The sequence below is a fragment of the Bos javanicus genome, chromosome 13 (assembly GCF_032452875.1).
Source record: "Bos javanicus breed banteng chromosome 13, ARS-OSU_banteng_1.0, whole genome shotgun sequence".
Taxonomy (NCBI): Eukaryota; Metazoa; Chordata; class Mammalia; order Artiodactyla; family Bovidae; genus Bos; species Bos javanicus.
Window position 1 is genome coordinate 56,615,113 of NC_083880.1, and position 21,139 is coordinate 56,636,251.

Consider the following 21,139-nt stretch of genomic DNA (forward strand, 5'->3'; position numbering starts at 1 on the left):
CATAGCCCCCTCCAGGGGATCTTCCTGACCTAGGGGTCAAACTCACATCTCTGGGAGGTAGATTCTTTACCACTGAGTCACTGGGGAAGCCCATAGGAATTCTGTACTTTCTATCTATTTTTCTGTAACCCTATAGTGGTTCTAAGAAATAATGTCTATTAATTTTAAAAAAGGGCCCCTGCTTGCAAAATAAGGCATAGGCAATCATATATATATATATATATATATATATATATATATATATATACACACACACATATATATGTATATGTATATAAAGTAGGTCTACTCTGACTTGCTACTGAATCTCTCATTGCTTTAGGAAAAATGGTGATTTTATTTGTTGAAGAGTGAAAAGCTTTTGGGGAGTCCACAGAGAGTCAGAAGGAGCACCAAGGAGCTCTCAAGCAGATGATCCTTTACAGTGGGAATGCTGGTTTCTCCTCTCAAGGGGCCTCTGGTGACCAGATGCAGAGCCCTGCTCAGGGACGATAAGTATGGGGTTTATTGCCAGAGAAGAAGCTCCAGTGAGGCCCACGGAGGGTGGACTTGCCCGGGGCCTGGCTGAGCCCTTACATAAGTCAGCTCCTTTCTTCTTTCATAAGTCCTGGAGGGAGGCTCCCTTGTATTCCTCCTCTGCAACATTTTAAAAATATATTCATTTATTTGGCTGCAGTGAGTCTTAGTTGGGGCACACACAATCTCAGGTCCTTTTGTGGCAGGGGAGACCTTTATGAACCCTTAGTTGCAGCATGTGGGCTCTAGTTCCCTGACCCGGGATTGAACCCAGGCCCTCTGCACTGGGAGCACTGCGTCTTAGCCATTGGACCACCAGGGAAATCCACCTGCTCTGAATTATTTGAGAGGGTCCATGACTGTCAGGCTCAGAGCCTGGAGGCAAAGCAGCCCAGATTCAAGTGCAGTTAGGTGTGGGGTCGACTTGATGGTGCCACCAGCTGGTACTTCATCTCTTCCCTCTACGGCCTCAGAGTCCACAGTAGGCTGCTTCACCAGATAGCCGTCTTAGGACCCTGAGAGCTTCAGGCAGCCATCTGCCCCACCCTCCACTTTTCCTCATAGCCCACATGGCCTGATCTGCTTCGCTGTTTGTACCTCCTCAGGCCTTTTTCCCAGCAGACTCGCTGCTCGCTGATCAGCAGCCACCATGGTGGTCCTGCTCAGCATCGTAAGATGCTGTCCCGGGCCCCATGTCCACTCTCATTCAGCTCTCTCCTCTCCCTCTATGAGACAAAGGATGCTGCGAGGCTGCTAGTCCTGAACTTGTCCGCTTTGGGGACTCCAACATACATTTTTAAATTTCTGTGCAAGCTAACTGGCTTTCTGCAGCTCTGTTTCCACATGCTCCTCCATAATTTATGACGATGCTGGCAAAGCTCTGCTCCTTAATCACCCTGACTTCTGGCTCTAAGTCTGTGCCAACTATAATCCTCCCACTTAAAAACAAGAGCCACATGTTTGTTTTATGTTTATTATTCTATGTTACATTTATTATCCTAAAGCTACATCTGAGACCTTTAGTTCTGAAAGATGCCTGAGAGGCATAAGTGCTATTTGTTTTTGCCAAGATGCTAAGAATTCCTAGGAACTCAGAATCACAATGGGGAAAGGAAATGTCATGGATATTCTCCGCACTTTTAAAGGGTTTTCAGACTTTTGTTACAGCCTTCAGATTTATATCCTTGGGTAAACACACCACAGGGCATTGATGTGATAGCTACATGAAATTACATGTACAAGATCCTTTATTCTAGACACAAGCATATAGAAAGAAACGTCTTAAATGCCAAACACACAATACAAACACATCTATGGACAGCTTAGAAGTAGGTGAAGATAACTACATTGGGATAAACAGCCACAAATAATTATTATGAGGAATGTAAAAAGGTGACTTTCTTGAGTGTACTTGTACCCTATGAAATTGAGCATATTTTGATATAAATAGAAAAGATCTCTACACAGAAAAAAGACTTTCCTTCTCTCAGTCTTAAATCTTCCAGCAATTCTCAGTTCGTGCTGCTGCTTTCTTTTTTAAAAATTTTTATTTACTTATTTATTTTTGGTTGTTCTTGGTCTTTATTGCTGCGCAGGCTTTAGCTCAGTTTCAGTGAGGAGGGCTACTCTCTAGTTGCGGTGCACACTGGCCTCTCATTGCAGTGGCTTCTGTGTTGCAGATCTTTAGAGCGCAAGCTCAGTATTTGAGGTGCACAGGCTTAATTGCTCTGGAGCATGTGGAGACTTCCCAGACCAGGGATCAAACCCAGGTCTCCTGCATTGGCAGGCAGATTCTTTACCACTGAGCCACCAGGGAAGCCCCTGCTACTGCTTTCTTGCAGGTTTTTTATGGGATTAACCAGAAATTAGCTCCTCCAGCCACCCTGTCACCTTCAGAACACAAGTTTTAGCCAGCTTTAGTGTCTCCTTGCCTGGAGAATCCCAGGGACGGTGGAGCCTGGTGGGTTGCCGTCTATGGGGTCGCACAGAGTCGGACATGACTGAAGCAACTTAGCAGCAGCAGCAGCAGGAGTGTCTCCTTTGGGAAAGGCAATGACACCCCACTCCAGTACTCTTGCCCATGGGAAATTCCATGGACAGAGGAGCCAGGTGGGCTGCAGTCCATGGGGTCGCTAAGAGTCGGACACGACTGAGCAACTTCACTTTCACTTTTCACTTTCATGCACTGGAGAAGGAAATGGCAACCCACTCCAGTGTTCTTGCCTGGAGAATCCCAGGGACAGGGGAGCCTGGTGGGCTGTCGTCTATGGGGTCGCACAGAGTCGGACACTGAAGTCACGCAGCAGCAGCAGCAGCAGTGTCTCCTTTACTATCTGCAAGAGTAAAGCGGTGCTGCTAGAGCTGTCTTCTTGCCAATACATTAGACTTACTGAATTTTTAATAACATCCTGTCCTTAAGGACAGGCAAAAAGCAGTAGTAAGCATTCTTAGAGAAGGCGGTAGTTAAGCTAGAGCACTCGGTTTGGGTAGTGTGCCTATGACACTCTGCTTGTCCCACCTTCAGGGCTGATAATCCTCAGCAGCCTGTCTCACATCTTGCTAACTAGTAGCTAACCCCCTGCGTTAGTCCCCTATGATTTTTGCATCAAGCTGGGTGCCTACAACGAAAATGTATTCTCCTGTGCTTCTGGAGGCCAGCACCAAAACTGGGGTGTCTATAGGGTGGGTTCCTTCCTGGGGCTCTGCAGAATGGTCCACTCCAGGCCCCTCTTCTTACTTCCCATGGTGTCAGCGATCCTTGGTGTTTCCTGGCCTATAGACACATCACTCCAGTTTCTGTCTCCAGCTTCCCATGGCCTCCTCTTTTTTCTCTCTGTGTCCAAATCTCCCTCCCCTTACAAGGATGCTGGTTACTAGACTAAGACCTAACCCAATTCAGCATGGTGCTCAGATGCTCAGTCATATCCAACTCTTAGCAACCCCATGGACTTTAGCCCACCAGGCTCCTCTGTGCATGGGATTTCCCAGGCAAGAATACTGGAGTGGGTTGCCATTCCCTCCTCCCTGACCCAGGGATTGACTCAGTATCCTTTGCTACCTGGGGATCCCAAATGCCAGCCTTAGTACATTATTAAAGATGTTAAAAGCAATCAAACAACAATAACCAAAATAAAACCGCCCCAAGCACTACGTGTTTTGTTCCATCCTTGCACAGCTTGTGCCTGTTAACTGTTGTGTCCTAGCTCCTCCACCGTCAACCTGCAGAGGCCTGGGGAGCAGCAGCAGCATCTCCTGGAAGCTTGTGAGAGATGCAGGAGCTCAAGGCTGCTCCACCTACTGAAATAGAACCTGCATTTTAGCCAGATTCCTAGGTGACCTGTTTGCTCAGTAAAGATAGAGAAGTGCTGTCCCAAGGTCCCCCTTATGACTTTATATTCCATCTTATTTTAGTTATTTATCTGTTTTATTTTTGGCTGGGCTGGGTCTTCACTGCTGCATACAGGCTTTCTCTAGTTGTGGTATGTGGGTTCCTCATTGTAGAGGCTTCTCTTGTTGCAGAGCACAGGCCCTAGGCTCAGAGGCTTCAGTAGTTCCAGCTCCCATACTCTATAGCAGGGGCTCTGTATTCGTGGTGCGCAGGCTTAGTTGCCCTGTGGCATGTGGGATCTTCCTGGACCAGGGATTGAACCTGGGCTTCCTGCATTGGTAGATGAATTCTAAACCACTGGACCATCAGGGAAGTCTCTATATTCCTTCTTTTTTTAAAAAAACTGCACACTTTATGGAGGGGTTTGAGGGATTATATGGAGAGAGAAGACCTAGACTGTCATCTTTGCATGTCCTTTTGAAGTTTTGGAGAATTTCTGCCTGTTTAAAAATTACAGAGTCCAAGACCACTAATGTGTTAAGGGTATGTAGCTTATCATGTGTATGAATTTTCTAAGTCATTGGAGAAAAGCTTCACAAATTACTCCTTGCCAATATTAAAAACATCTCCCCCCTTGAAGGAGGAAATGCTTAGGCAAGCAGGCCCGGGAACAGAGCCCAGGTTCCAGCAGAATTCAAACCAGAACACAGGCTGCAGACTTCTAAGAAGCCCTGTAAGCTTTGGCTGGTAGCACAAGATACTACCATGTTGTTGTGGGCATTTTTATTTCAAGTTTCCTTTGCAGTTTTGAACTTGAATTTCAGCCTCATGGCAGACCATGGTATGTGCGCAGTTGCTCAAAGTCCAACTCTTTGTGACCCCATAGATAGCCTGCCAGGCTACTCTGTCCATGGAATTTCCCAGGCAAGAATACTGGAGTGGGTTGCCATTTCCTCCTCCAGGGGATCTTCCCAATTTAGGGATCAAACCCATGTCTCCTGAGGCCTCTGCATCGGCAGGTGGATCCTTTACCACCTGGGAAGCCCAGACCATATTACTGGGGTGATAAATCATAAAGAATACATAGACTCATAGGAACAAACCATTGCCAGGGCTGTAATTCCTCCTTCATCAGGTAACTACGCAATCCATGGAGTCCATTTGTAGCCTCTCTCCATAGATTTCATCTGTGACTCACCAAAAACTAAATCAGCCCATTTTATAAACATTTTATATGTTTAAATATCCTGATCATATCAGGATAAACCTGCATCGACTCACAGATTACAGAAATTATGACAAAGCCAAAGTCCAGGACTCAAAGAGATTACAAAATTAATCTCTAGGTCCCAGGCACATTTCTAAAGCATGTCACAGTTTATGTCAAGCTCCCAGAGCCTGGCACACAGCCAGCTTACAGATTGCTTGCCAAATACAATACTCCTACACAATCTTCGCAGTAAATTCTAGCTTATGTGCTTAGTCACTCAGTCATGTTGGACTCCTTGTGACCCTATGGACTATAGTCCACCAGGCTCCTCTGTTTACGGGATTCTCCAGGCAAGAATACTGGAGTGGGTTGCCATTTCCTTCTCCAGAGGATCTTTCTGACCCAGGGATCAAACCGGGGTCTCTTGCATTGCAGGCAAATTCTTTCCCATCTAAGCCACCAGAGAAGCCCAAGTTTAGAATGCATCACATTTTAGGTACCTTAAAAGATGGTGTTTTCTCTCGATCAACAGGGCGGTGAACATATATTTTCCCATTCACATTATCTTCTATAGAAAACAAACCAATCTCTGGATATTCATCCACACCAGGTCCTCTGATTAAATATATTATTTCCATGTTAGCGGACATATTATTGAACAGCTGGAAGGGAAAAAAAGGAGAGGGGAAACAAACAGGGTGGGAGTAAACTACTATACCTATCAAATATCTAGGCTAATATTTAAAGGCAGTTTTAAATTATAGTTCTGAGAATTTGTCCTAAAGAAATAAACAGGTAGGGAAAGATGCAGCAACAAGGAATACAGCAGCAGTTTGGTTTGTAATAGTGAAGAATTGGAAACAGCATAAGTGTCCATCCTTACTGGAAGACTCTCATAGGGGTCCTCCCCTCCCATGACACCCATGCCTCCTACCACTGCTCTGCCTGGCGTCTTAGCCTCCTGCCAACAGGGACGTGCTGAATTGGACAGGGTGATGGGCCTTTCCCGAGAGCAGCTGCCTTACCTCACCCACAAATTTCGGGAAGGGTCCCGGGTCTTCCTCTTCCAGCTCCAACGTGGTAATAACCCATCTTCTCTTGGATCGCCGTAGAAGCCGGCTGTCTCCCTGGGGATCACAGAGACTGTGATGAGGGGGAGGATGTTGGTGAGGGGCTGGGGCAGGGGGCACAGTGATTGACATGCCTTCCCTTTCTCATCCTCACAACAGTCTCCAACGCCTAAAAATCCCAAGCGCCCATTCTCTTTACAACTACAGTCAGTACTAAACTGTGGGCCACATGACGCCCGGGGATTTCACATTTATATGTGGCTCCTGACATGTTTAAGGGGCTATGGGGACAACGCTAAAGATCATTGTCTAGTGTGTGCTGACACCTAAAGTCGACATGCACAGAGTTGTGGGATCAATAAGAAAATTACCCCCTCTCTATTCCTCTCTCTGGGTTTCCCTTGTGGCTCAGACAGTAAAGAATCTGCGATGCAGGAGATCTAGCTTAGATCCCTGGGTGGAGAAGATCCCCTGGAGAAGGGAATAGCAACCCACTCCAGTATTCTTGCCTGGAGAATCCCATGGACAGAAGAGCCTGGCAGGCAACAGGTCATGGGGTTGCAAGAGTGACTAACACACATTCTTCTCTCCAAGTTTCTGAAATCCTTGGTTGAGAAAGCCTCCATTCAGTGCTGTGGGGTCTTCAATGCCTCTCTGTCTACTCATCTCCCTCATGACAGAGACTGAGACAGACCCAAACATGAGGGTCAGAGATTTGGTGGGCAAAGGAATATAGATAGAATTGAACAATGGGGTTTTATTTGTTTTACATATATTTTACTGTTGTTCTTCAGTTGCTCAGTTGTGTCTGACTCCTCACGACCCCATGGACTGCAGCACACCAGGCTTCCCTGTCCCCCATCATCTCTCAGAGCCTGCCCAAACTCGTGTCCATTGAGTCAGCAATACGATCCAACCATCTCATCCTGTGTTGTCCCCTTCTCCTCCTGCCTTCCATCTTTCCCAGCATCAGGGTCTTTTCCAATGAGTCAGCTCTTTGCCTCAGGTGGCCTAACTATTGGAGCTTCAGCTTCAGCATCAGTCCTTCTAATGAATATTCAGGATTGATTTCCTTTAGGATTGACTGGTTTGATCTCCTTGCAGTCCAAGGGACTCTCCAGCACCACAATTCACAAGCATTAATTCCTCAACATTCAGCCTTCTTTATGGTACAGCTTTCATATCCATAACATGACTACTGGCAAAACCTTAGTTTTGACTATACAGACCTTTGTGAGCAAAGTAATATCTCTGCTTTTTAATATGCTGTCTAGGTTTGTCATAGATTTTCTTCTAAGGAGCAAGCGTCTTTTAATTTCATGGTTGCAGTCACTGTCTGCAGTGATTTTGGAACCCAAGAAAACAAAGTCTGTCACTGTTTCTATTGTTTCCCCATCTTTTTGCCATGAAGTGATGTGGCCGGATGCCATGATCTTCATTTTTTGAATGTTGAGTTTTAAGCCAGCTTTTTCACTATCCTCTTTCACTCTCATAAGAGGCTCTTTAGTTCCTCTTCACTTTCTGCCATCAGAGCAGTGTCATCTGCATATCTTAAATTATTGATATTTCTCCCAGAAATCTTGATTCCAGCTTGTGCTTCATCCAGCCAGGCATTTCGCATGATGCACTCTGCATATAAGTTAAATAAGCAGGGTGACAATATACAGCCTTAATGTACTCCTTTCCCAATTTGGAACCAGTCTGTTGTTCCATGTTTGGTTCTAACTGTTGCTTCTTGACCTGCATACAGGTTTCTCAGAAGGCAGGTAAGGTGGTCTGGTATTCCCATCTCTTTCAGAATTTTCCACAGTTTGTTGTGATCCACACAGTCAAAGGCTTTAGTGTAGTCAGTGAAGCAGAACTAGATGTCTTTCTGGAATTCTCTTGCTTTTTGTATGATCCAACAGGTGTTGGCAATTTGATCTCTGGTTCCTCTGCCTTTTCTAAATCCATCTTGAACATCTGGAAGGTCTCGGTTCACGTACTATTGAAGTCTGGCTTGAAGGATTTTGAGCGTTACTTTGCCAGCATATGAAGTGAGTGCAATTGTGCGGTAGTTTGAACACTCTTTGGCATTGCCCTTCTTTAGGATTGGAATGAAAACCGACTTTTTCCAGTTTTACTGTTAGCATATAGTTGTTATTTTGGTTGGCCAAAAAGTTCGCTCAGGTCTATAAGATGTTAATGGAAAAACCTGAATGAACTTTTAGATCAACCCAATATAAGTATAGCTGGTATCTAGCCACATTCATTTTTATTCAGAAGATGTGCTCCTAAAAAATTACTGAATTAGACAGTGAGTTGATCACAGGAACTACAGGAAGGAAATCATCACAAGGTGGATGATGATGTGGCGAAACCTCGAAGTGGTGGTGGCGACAGTGTCCCCTGCACTGGCCTGCAGCCACACGCTGGAAGACGGCAAGACTGCCTCCTCTAGCTCCCCAAAGTGGAAAAGAGTGTGGGCAACCCTCTGGGCCAGGACCGTATACTCAACTTCTGACTTTCACAGACTGCTCCTCTTTTAATTAGACATAAAGGCGTCCTCTGCAAGTCTCCACAGTCCTTCAAGATTCTAAAAGCCCACATCTAGTTACTAATCTATTTTGTGGCAACTGAATACTGACAGGGCACTAAAAAACTCAAAATTGCAAGGCAGCCTCTAAGTAAAGTACAATCTCACTTGGTTTATTGAAAAACCGAATTTCAAACCCTACCTTTGTTTGATTAGTAAGATCATCGTATTCTTGTCGGGTACTGTTGACAGTGCTGACCTTAAAAATAAAAATGACATTAATTAGCAGGGAGTGTACTTAGCAGAACCAGGTAGGCCCTGCCCGAAGTCAATCTTCTAGAATTAGAGCAGAGAAAAAGAGGAACTGCATTCGGTTTTGATAACTAATTTCTTGCTCTTGACATCTCAATTCAAAATTGCCATTTCCCTTCTGTGACTGTAAAAGAGGTAACCAGAAAATTCTGATCTAGTGTTACCAATGGTAGGGACATTTAAAGCCCTACCTGTTACTGTTATGTGAGCATAACTTAATAAGTGGGAAGTCAAACTGTCTGTTCAGGGTGAGCCAAGTGTATTTATATGGGCACATGTAAAACGGCACCAAATGTTAATTGGTAGTGGGACTTTTTTTAGGTTTTTTTATTTCTCCCTTATTTGTAGACTTATCCCTTATTTTTAGACTTTATCATAAGACAATAAAACTAAGGAATTTGGTACCTTACAGTTACATAATGATTTGCATCGATAATTATGATATGCTATGCTAAGTTGCGTCAGTGGTGTCCAACTCTTTGTTACCCTATAGAATGTAGTCCACCAGGCTCCTCTGTCCATGGATTCTCTGGGCAAGAATACTGGAGTGAGTTGCCATGCCCTCCTCCAGGGGATCTTCCCAACCCAGAGGTCAAACCCCTGTCTCTTATGTCTCCCATGTTGACAGGCAGGTTCCTTCCCATCTGGGAAGCCTTGATAATTATTTATCATTTTTTTAACAACACTCCCCCTCTGGAAAAATCTCCACACATGAACAGTAAGAGTGTGGAACTTGAAAGAGACAAGTTATGCAATGCATGTCAAACCAACACAAAACACGTGCGCCTGTATGTCTGTGTATATGTGTGCATGTGTGTGTGTGTGTGTGTACACTGACACTCATATTTCTACCTCATTCATTTTCACTACCATATAACTTTTAACTATATGAAAGAAGACAATTTGTCATTCTTCTAGTGATAGCCACTTAGGTTACTTCCAGTTGTTTGTTATCACACACACATGGTGATGCTGTGGTTATAGAATATACATGTAGAAAATTTCTCTGGAGGACAGTTTTCAGTTTGTTTCACCGGGGTCCCTGACCTTATCAGAGACTCCACAAGGCCAAACACGTTTATAATAATCAAAGACACTGCTTGTCTATTTCTCTGTGTGACATTTACACTGATGGTAACAAATATTGGTGATAAAAATGCTGGTGCCTTAGGACCATTGGAGACCCATGACACAAACTCCTCTGATAGTCTCGCATGCTTCCTCACCACGTAGAGGCAGGAAAGAGGAAAGGAGGGAGGAAGAAGGGGAGGTGGAAGGGAAGGAAGGAGAGAAGGAGGAAGGAGAAATGAAGGAAGAGGGAAAAGGGCCAGTCTCATTTAAGAATGATATGATTGATAAATTCACCTCGTTGTTGAAATGAGAATGGATGAGGCAGGAAATACTATTAATTATACCCCATGCCACTCCTGCGTGTGTATCCTTTAGACACTCTGTGTGTCTAGATGGAGGTATGAACCCAGCGCTGCCCATCAGTGTAGATTTGTCTCAGAGAAAAGCACATGTGTGATTGTCAGAGTTGACAGCTAAATAGGCCACATTTTTTTTTTTTAATGAAGCAGCATTTTCCCTGAAAGAATGACTGATCAACCATGGCTGTTCAGGAATGATTACTTGATCGACAGGTCTTTGATAATGAACAAAGTCAGCCCATCACTTCAAGAAAAACAATGGGACGGTGTCATGTTGCCGATGATAAATTTTAAGCTTTCAAGCAAAAAATTAGAACTTTGGAAAACTTGAGCTTGACAGCTTCCCAACACATAAAGATTTTTCTGCTGATATTGGTGGACAGATTAATGAATGTGACTTTTTGATTTTTTAGAATGAAATATGTCAACATGTGGAAGAACTGCATAGCTCAGTGAGCAAAGAGTTTCTTACTGATTAAGATATCACAGTCCAAAATCACACACAGGTGAGAGTTATTCAAAATTCAAGAGACTCCAATGGTTTTAATCAAACAGAGTAACGAAAGTCATTAGTATGCTTTCAGGCTCCACATGGCAAGTGACTGTTAAAAATGGACTACTTGTCAAATTCTGGCATGACATCAAAAGAGTACCCACAGTTCCAGGCTATAAAAATATTCCTCCCTTTCCATATACATACCTATGTGAAGCAAGAATTGCTTCATATACTTGAAGCAAACAGCATTTACAACAGACTGAGTTCAGAATCAGAGAGGGGAGTCCAGGTGTCTGCTTTTAAGCCAGACAGCCAAGAGATTTGCAAAAATATGAAATTGTGCCATTCTTCACACTAAATGAAAATGTGGAAAATACATTAATTTTTCACAGATTCTTGATTTATATTAGTTTGTGATGGATTTATCATTATCTCTTTAAAAATTTGTGTTTTTGCTGTATAGCAAAGTGATTCAGTTATATATGTATCTTCATATTCTTTTTCATATTCTTTTCCATTATGGTTTACTAGGATGTTGAATATAGTTCCCTATGCTAGACAGTAAGTCTTTGTTTATCTGTTAATATTTTATATATAGTAGCTTCCATCTGCTAATTCCAAACTCCTTTTTAAAAATTTATTTTTATTAAAAATTTTTTTGAAATATAATTGATTTACAATGTATCAGTTTCAGGTGTACAGTAAAATGACTTAGTCATACATATACATACATATATATACATATTCTTTTTTACATTCTCTTCCCTTATAGATTATTATAAGATATTGAATGTTTTCCCTGTGCTATGCAGTAGGTCCTTGTTAGTTGTCTATTTTAATCAGTATCTTTAATGAATTGAGAAGTACATTTAAAATTTCCCAGTCTTGGAAATTCCCTGGTGGTCCAGTGATTAGGACTCTGTGCTTCTACTGCAGGAGGCCTGGGTTTGATCCCTGGTCAGGGAACTAGAATCCCACAAGCTGAATAATGTAGCCAAAAAAAAAAAAAATTCAGTCTTAATTTCTAATATGGAGAGCACCACATAAACAACAACTCTTTGGGTTCTGCCTAAAGTTTACAAGTGGAAAGGCATCCTGAGAGTAAGAGGCTTGATAACTGCTACTCTAGGATTTATGAGGCTTCCCAGGTTGTAAAGAACCTGCCTGCCAATGCAGAAGACATAAGAGATGCAGGTTTGATCCCTGGATCAGGAAGATCCCCTGGAGGAGGGCATGGCAACCCACTCCAGTATTCTTGCCTGGAGAGTCCCACGGGCAGAGGAGCCTGGCGGGCTACAGCCCATAGGGTCAAAAGGAGTCGGACACAACTGAAGTGACTTAGCACAGCATAGCACGGTAGCACTCTAGGATTTATACCTAAAATCTCCTGGGGACAGGGTGAGCCATCACCAGCCCACCTAGATCCTGCCAAACATCCTTCATTGTGGTCGTGTCCCTGCCCCAACCTGTAACCATCTATCCTTAGCCAAGAGCTTGTCACAGCATAAAGGACTGTGTATTAGATAACAGTGTCATAGAGCATGAAGAAATATCCTTCAGATCTTCACTTCTGTGGTTGGCCACCCTCCTGGTGGGTGGGGGATGTTATTGCATCATCAGGTTCTGTTAACGTCAAATGTAACCATAATATTTGTTTCCTGCCACAGACTCTATTTCTGTCTTTTTTCCTAAAGGCAAAGTTTTTTTTTTTTTTAACTCCTTCCATTCCAAAATATCAAATATTGATTTATTCAGAGAACTGTTTCTTGATTCATGTAGCTAATTTTAAATGAAGGGACTAACCAGGTGTGTGAGGCTTCCCTGGTGGCTCAGATGGTAAATAATCTGTCTGCAGAGTGGGAGACCTGGGCTCATTCCCTATGTCAGGAAGATCCCCTGGAGAAGGGAATGTCTACCCATTCCAGTATTCTTGCCTCTGTCAATGGACAGAGGAGCCTGGCCGGCTACAATCCATGAGATCACAAAAAGTCGGACACGACTGAGCAACTAACACAACCAGGTGTGTAGTTTTAACGAGGAGAAAATTGCAGTCCTGGGACAGCATGAAAAATTCATCCCATTTCTAAAACAGGTGTATTTCCAGGCGACCCAGGCCATGAACAAAGAATACCTAAAGGTTTTGTCTCCTCTCTGGCCTCAGTTTCCCCTTCTGTGAGCAAGGGTGTGAGGCAAGGTACCTTTAAGGCCCTTTCAACCAGAAAGCTCTAGGCTCATTTTCCTAGGATGACACATAAGGGCACAGCCGACAGTCACATAGGAGTGGCTGGAGAGCTGGAAAAGAGGCCTGAGATAGTGTGTTTCTTCACCCAGAGATGCCTCAAATTTCACATCCTGGATGTACAAGTGTATTACTTCTCCTCTGGTGCACAGCTTAGAATTAACTTGCATCATCTCGTCTGGGTGAGGCAGAGAGACTTGAAAATGGTTACATTTGCCGAAATGATCTTTTAAGTATGCTTATCGTATTTCCCATCCTTGACAATTTTAGGCTGTTTGTCCAAAGAGGATGAGAGTCATTTCCTAGGCAGGTTGATAAGAAGTCTAGGGATCCCCAAGGAGAGAGGGGTCTGGAATTCTCAAGGAGGAAGAAAGGACAAACTTTTCCTTCTCTACATTCCTTAGGATTATATAACAATAATATATCCTGCCTGAGGACAGTCTCTGGATTAAACCTTCTGGCTAATCCTGTTATCTTAAAATGTAAATTATGGGAGTAGACCTGGTCTTTACAAGGACTATATAACAATAATGTGTCCTGCCTGAAGATAGTCTCTGGATTAAAACTTCTGGCTAATTCGGTTATCTTAAAATGTAGATTATGGGAGTAGGTCTGGTGAGGTCTTTATAACCTCTAGACATTCTTTGGATTCATTGGAGAGTATATAACTTCATTGCTAACACTAGCAAGGGGGTACTCTTTCTGCCCCCTTCTGATGCCTATGTCAGAAGCTTTCTCTATCTCCTTTATACTTTAATAAAACTTTATTACACAAAAGCTCTGAGCGATCAAGCCTCATCTCTGGCCCTGGATTGAATTCTTCTCTGGGGGCCAAGAATCCCTGTGTCTTCGTGTGATTCAACAGCAACCTTTCAGAGGATGCCATTCAAATGATTTCCATAATGCTTCCTATAATTCAGTGGGGGAGAAAAATGTTCTCAAAGCGTGTCTCTGGCTGCAGTGTCCACCTGACTATTTCATGGGAGTGTGGCAGGTGGGCAGTCATTGCAAGATCCAACCTACCTATCACTTGAAAGGTGCTGCTGGACTTGAGGGAATGTCACCGGCATTGTGCTGGCCTGGCTGAGTAGCCCTAGTTACCTCAGGGAAGAAGCTATCTGAGTAAATAAAGGCTTTGTGTTTATACAAGATCCTAAATACTAAGAAGGCAATATGTAAATAATTGTTTCCTGCCAATATTTCACTTTTGATAGCAAATTTGAATTCAAGAACAACTTTTTTACTGAGGTATAATTGACATACACCGTTATATTTCTTCGGAGAAGGCAATGGCACCCCACTCCAGTACTCTTGCCTGGCAAATCCCATGGACGGAGAAGCCTGGAAGGCTGCAGTCCATGGAGTCGCTGAGGGTCGGACACGACTGAGTGACTTCACTTTGACTTTTCACTTTCCTGCATTGGAGAAGGAAATGGCAACCCACTCCAGTGTTCTTGCCTGGAGAATCCCAGGGACGGGGGAGCCTGGTGGGCTGTCGTCTATGGGGTCACACAGAGTCGGACACGACTGAAGTGACTTAGTAGTAGTAGTAGTAGTAGTTATATTTCTTTCATGAGAACAGTACAATGATTCAATCCATATTTGTATGTATTTCAAAATGATCATCACATTGAAAAGTAGTGAAAGTGTTAGTCCTGTCTGACTCTTTGAGACCCCATGGACTGTATCCCACCAGACTCTGTCTGTGGGATTCTCCAGGCAAGAATACTGGAGTGGGTGGCCATTCCCTTCTCCAGGGGATCTTCCTCACCTAGGGATCAAACCCAGGTCTGCTCTTTTGCAGGCAGATTCTTTACCATCTGAGCCACATCACAATAAGTCTACTTAATATCTGTCACCATTTATAGTAACAGGTTTTTTTTCTTGTGATGAGAACTTTTATCACCTACTCTGTTAGTGAATTTTATACATGCGTATGGTCTTATGAACTAGAGCCGCCATGCTGTACACTTAAGCTGCTTTAAGCCACCAGTCTGTCCTTTGTTATGGCAGCCCTTGGAGACGAGCATGCGGTCCAAACACAGTCTCTGCATACAGAAGCTTGGCTGATCCTTTACGAGTGCAGATTCAGCACGGGGCAGCAGAAAACAGGGTTCCCAGGATTCTTAGGACAGAGCCTGGCCACTCAGTCTCTGCTGAGGGCTCAGCATCACCTCTGACCACACAATTCCTCATGTCCTGCAATTCACTGACTCTTGTTCTTGAATGAGGGGTTTGAGTGAATTAATTGGGCAGATCATACATGCTAACATACTTTTTAACAATAACTCGACTCAGAATTTCCCAGATCAAATAGCAACAGCAACCCACCAACCATAACAGACATTGCTGACTAACTTCATTCTCAAACCCTCCCTCCTCTCAGGTCCTAGAAGCTGCCCCAGCCCAAAGCTGAGGGTGTGCAAGCTCTCAGGGTGGGAAATGGCAAAGAGGGGGATAGGACCCTGCTTCTGCGGCTTGTTGTGGGATTTGGAACAAAGACCCGCAGCAGAGTCGCAACTTGTTCTTTGCTTCATGTCAGGATGACAACGTGAGGGTGGAGATTTGGGGAGAACACTGTTGTAGACATCTCAGCTCTTCAGCAGAATGGGTACCAGTTTTAAATCTGGAGGTCAAGGGAGGGGTAGTGGGTGCCTTATTTGCATATCATCAATGGTTAAAAGTCAGTGTAGGTGGGAGAAGGTAGGGGCCGAAAGGAATAGGTTACTTATAGCCAATTCAGCAAAAAATTGGGCACCTCTTGGACACAAAGGTCTTCTCCAGTTGAGGGTCCAGAGTGCAGATTGCTCAAAACCACAGAACACTTGTGTATTCCATTATCTCCCTTGGCCTTGATCTCCGGAATCTGTATATAGTTGCTTCCACCAAACACTGAATTGCTACCAGTCCAGGCCTGCAGCCCACTGCCCACCCCACCCACCACACCCTCAGTCATGAATGAACCTGCCTGGGCTCTATGCTAACACGCAGAAATGAGGAAAAGACAGCTCTGTTTTCTAATGAGTCCAGTTAGGGGTAAGAGCAGGAGTAAGAGAAAGATGGGAACAAGGTTTGATTTGTGACATATTTAAATCCAGGCTAATGTGGGCTAATGAAACAGAATTCTACTAGAAGTGGTCAGAAAGAGAAAAACAAATATCATATATTATACATGTATGTGGAATCTAGAAAAATGGTACAGATGAACCTATTTGCAAAGCAGAGATAGAGACAGAGACAGAGAGAACAAATGTATGGACACCAAGGGGAGAAGTGTGAGGTGGGATGAATTGGGAGACTGGGGTTGACATCCACACACTACCATGTATAAAATAGATAATTAATGAGAACCTACTGTGTAGCACAGAGAACTCAGTGCTCAGTGGTGACCTGAACAGGAATGAAATGCCCCCCAAAATGTATACATTTAGCTCTTTCTCTTTGCCATACAGCAGAATGTAACAACATTGTAAAGCAACTATACTCCAATTAAAACTTTTTTTAAAGTAGCCAAGAAAAATTTCTGAATATTAAGCAAAGGGTGGCGAACAGGGATCGAATTTCAGAAGCAGAGTTGGCCAGACGACTAGGGACTTTCTGTTTCCTCTTCTGTTTACCGTAATACCCAGCGCTTGTGAAAGCTCCTGGCCCAGAGCGAGTGTCCCACCAACAGTAGCAGCCCAGGCACCCAGTGAAGAGAACAACCATCCCGTCAGGGTGCGGAAACCAGCGAGAAAAGATCCTCTGCACTTCCTCACTGACTCCCACAACCACCAGGTCAAGTAAGTGCCTGCGGTAGCTCCATTTTCAGGTGGAGGCAATGAGGCTTAACGAGATGAAGGTAGAGCCGTGAAAACCCAGATGCCCAGGCCGCAGTCCCCAGATCAGCTCTGCTGAATCCAGGGGTGAGTGGCCTCTGGGCACTGGGACTCTCGCAGCATTGAGAAGAGTCAAGCTTAACCAAGGTGAGGACCGAGGCCAGGCGACAGCCCAGGTGCCAAGCCGGGTTACAATGCAGTGCAGACCCACCATCTTGACCCCCACCCACTGTTTATAAGGGAGAACCCAGGAGCAGTGCCAGAGCCCCACAGCTCTCCCTCTTTTTCTGCTGAAAGGGCTAAGCGGCAGTGCCCCCACAGGCAGGTGCAGCCTAAACTCTGTCCACGGTAAGTACAAGCAGCAAGCCCAGATGTTTCCATCTTGATTCTACTGTTTGTGTCCAGGTTGAGCCATGACAACTGGTGGGGGGCGGGGGGTGGGGAGGCAGGGGGATTTAGCCCTCCCACCCCCATGGGTTTGCTCAAACCCTCTTAGACATACACAATTGAGATTTTTTCAGTCTTATGTAAAATGAAAAGAAATGTCCTTAGGAAACGCGTTGGTACAAATCTAAACGTGTGTATCCTACATAAACCGGTCTTAGCCTGTTCCCACTACTCTGCTAAACCCCTCCTTGGTGTTAATTCTGGAACCCCTCTTCTTTCCCTAAAGAAAGTACTAAAGCTCCCACCCCCTGCCCCCAGCTGCAGGACATCACACTCAGCCCGGTTCCCCCATCCTCGAATAGGCAGAGCCAGCTGGAGCTGTGCGGTCAGCTCCGGGCCCCTGGCAGGTAAATCCCACGTTCTGGGTACCAGTCCCTGCTCACCAGCATCAGCAGCGCGAGAAGCAGCAGCAGCGCGGGGTGAACCCTGGAGCACATGCTGCCTGGTGCACACCCGCAGCCTGCGGGTGATGCGAGTCCTCCCGGCTTGGGCCCTTCTCTCCCAGCAGGCTCTCTTCTCCAATCACTGTCTGGTCACCTTGTTACAGACACTCTCTCAACTCTTCCCCTCCCTGCTCCCAGCATTCTTGTATTTATCAGGGGTGGGGTAGGGGCCTGAGCCTTAGCCTTTGGCCTTATTAACCACAGGCAGAATTCTCAGGAAGGGAGTGGGGGAAATAAAACTGCCCCAGCAACACACACAACATCCTCTCGGGAATCTGACCCCAGGAGACCAGGGCTTAGTCAGAGCAGGGTGAAGCCAGTGTCTATGGGGAAGTAGGGGTTTGGTTTCTTTGTTTTTGTTTCCAAAATTAGTGGAATGCCTACTGATCTCTCTTCCTTGTAGCAGAGTATTTTAATGCTCATTTCCTTATAGGCTCTATTGCTTGAAATCAAAGAATTGGAAAAGGACTCCAAAAAAGGATAACTTTATTAAGGGAGGGGGAAAAAAAAGAAAAAGTATAATTTTACTTTCCAAAGCATTAACCATCTTTATCCCAATCATGTCTTGAGGCTCTGGGGTTTATAGACTTCACCAAAATCTCCTTTACATTTAGATGAACCTGGCTTTTTGATTCTGAGATGAAAGAAAGAGGCAGGAGGGATGGGAGAGAGGCTCCCTGTGGGATGGTCTCTGTACCAACCTGGGGTCTTCACATTAGGATTCCGAGAAAAAGACAAGTTGAGGTTCTAACATACCAATACTTCAGGCTGCAATGACCAAGTGGAAAACAAGATCTGACACTCATTAGTCCTCATTACCTTAACGTATTACCTGTGATCACATCACCTTGTTGAAAATACTCAACAGTTCTTCAAGAGGTGAAATAAAAGATAATCTTTATCTTGTCATAATGTATTTTCATGGCTCTGTGACAGGTTGCTGCACTTTTTAATTTGAATTGTTTATAATCTGAATCCAAGTTGTTTGTTACTAAAAGGAGTAACTAATGTAATTTTAAAACCTTTCTATATTTCCTGTACATAAGGTGGGGAGGAGGGTGGGAGGAGTGTAATACCTATGGCCAATTCATACTGATGTATGGCAAAACCCATCACAATATTGTAATTATTCATCCTCCAATTAAAATAAATAAATTTTTAAAAAAGAAGCAGAATAATAATTATCAAATTTACAACTTTGAATGAATAAACCTTGCATTTACTTTCAAGATGGATATTTTTATTCCATGTAAATCTATTGGCCACCTGATGCGAAGGGCTGACTCATTTGAAAAGACCCTGATGCTGGGAAAGATTGAGGGCAGGAGGAGAAGGGAATGACAGAGGATGACATGGTTGGATGGCATTACCAACTCAATGGACATGAGTTTGGGTAAACTCTGGGAGTTGGTGATGGACAGGGAGTCCTGGCGTGCTGCGGTTCATGGGGTTGCAAAGAGTTGGACACGACTGAGTGACTGAACTGAACTGAAGTCTATTGAAAAACTTGTTAGAGTCATGAATTCAGAACTTATAGATCAGGTAAGTAAGCTAAGCCATGTGGAATGTTTGTGAGAGATGCATGTTGTACACCCCTAATACTGGGGCTGATAATGTTGATCAAGAAAGACAGTGTGTAAAGCAATTTCCTTCCAATTAAAAAAAACTTTTAAAAAGGTAGAAATCAACACAACCTTGTAAAGCAATTTTCCTCCAATTGAAAGATAAAAATTAAAAAGAAAAAATAAACTGTGTTGGCCTGCAGAGATCCAGAGAGGGGCCAGGGAATGTAAGCAAAGGGTTCCACTTTTATATTTGCTTTAAGTTGTAAAAAATTGGTATTTTAATATATTAAAAACAGCCAAATTTTCAGCACTCTCCAACATTTAAAAGTGAACAAGAAGCCAGTTTTCCATAAGACAGTCCTTCTCAGGCTGTGTAACTCACTTAGCTGGTGACTCTAGGCTTCACCTGCCTCACTTCTTAAGTGAGTCATAGCTCCAAGATGTCGTTTCTCTTTCTGTTCTGCGTATCCACGATTCCAAAGAAGACGTCGGTGTTCCTGTGTTCTTAGAAGTGCAGTAATACCTTATGGCCACAAGATGGCAGCTCCCGGCTCAATGAAAGCCTAAACGAACGAAAGCGAAAGTGAAAGGAAAGGAAAGTGAAGTTGCTCAGTCGTGTCCGACTCTTTGAGACCCCATGGACTGTAGCCTACCAGGCTCCTCTGTCCATGGGATTTTCCAGGCAATAGTACTGGAGTGGATTGCCATTTCCTTCTCCATCGGATCTTCCCGACCCAGGGATGGAACCCAGGTCTCCCGCATTGTAGACAGAGGCTTTTGTCGTCTGAGCCACCAGGGAAGTCCGAAGAAAGTGGTAGTGAGATCAAAGTCACTTGATTAAAAGGAAGGTCAGGATGAGAATTAATTTCCTACATTCTGCATTCTACTCTACATTCTCACCTTGGGCATCGAGGGGAGCCCAACCCACTTCAAGTTCTCAGTATAAGTTTTTTAATAATATAAATGCATCCTGACTGCTTCTAAGCAAGGATTAATTTTGTCTTGAATTATCTTTGTCCTTCAGGTTCCTGAAAATGCCAGGCACAGGTATGTAGTGAGTTGCATTTTCAGAGTTGTCAGTCAAGACAACCGAATCAGGTTCATTTTCCGTCTTTTTAGGAAAAGTGTGTTGTCTGGGAGGTTTCTACTTGTCTAGAAAGTAGTGAGTAGAGCCCTTCACTGAAAGTAAAGAAGTAGTCAATTCATGACATTCTAAAGAGACACCAAGAGTCAGGACCAGACCCCTCTGGGGTCCCCTGAATGGCAGAACCGACCCTGTCACCCCCAGCCTGCACCGCAGCCCAGTCTCTTGGTCCAGCCCCGCCCACCAGTCAGGAGTCGGCGGCGGAGTCAGCTGGCCTCCTTGGGCCTCAACTGCACTGAGGGCTGATCCCACCCTCCCTGCTGCAGACACATGAGATGCTTTCTTTCCCCCTCAGAAAGTGCAGGGGGGTGTGAGGAGGGATGGGGGTCTGGGGTAGAGCGGAGTGGAGGGATGGAGGGGTGGGAGGGTGTGGATTTCTCCAGTGAATGTGACGGGAGCTTCCTGAGAATCACTGGTCTCATAGGAGGGTCCCCACCGCCCCAACTCCGACTTCTGCTTGGTCAGTGGCCCTGTGCCCAGCTGAGATGAGGGCCTTGTGGTGGATAGCAGGACTCAGAGAAGGATAACAAAAAGTGCCCATCCCTTCCTCCATCTGGCACGGTGAGGAGACAGTTTCTCCTGTGGGTCAAGTCTACATGGAAGACA

At 44.4% G+C, this 21,139-nt stretch overlaps 1 protein-coding gene across 2 annotated transcripts in view; it reads right to left on the reverse strand.

Annotated features, from left to right (window-relative positions):
• CDH26 (cadherin 26) overlaps nucleotides 1–18,578 on the reverse strand; it is a 48,200-nt gene extending 29,622 nt beyond the window's left edge. For both annotated transcript variants that reach the window (XM_061437006.1, XM_061437004.1), the window contains exons 1-4: nucleotides 17,765–18,578; nucleotides 8,842–8,898; nucleotides 6,080–6,181; nucleotides 5,555–5,716 (exon numbers count right to left, since the gene is read on the reverse strand). In XM_061437006.1, coding sequence (XP_061292990.1) covers nucleotides 5,555–5,716; nucleotides 6,080–6,181; nucleotides 8,842–8,898; nucleotides 17,765–17,818 — 375 coding nt within the window. In that variant the 5' untranslated portion in view covers nucleotides 17,819–18,578. The remainder of the gene's footprint in view (nucleotides 1–5,554; nucleotides 5,717–6,079; nucleotides 6,182–8,841; nucleotides 8,899–17,764) is intronic.
• Between the last annotated feature and the right edge of the window lie 2,561 nt (nucleotides 18,579–21,139).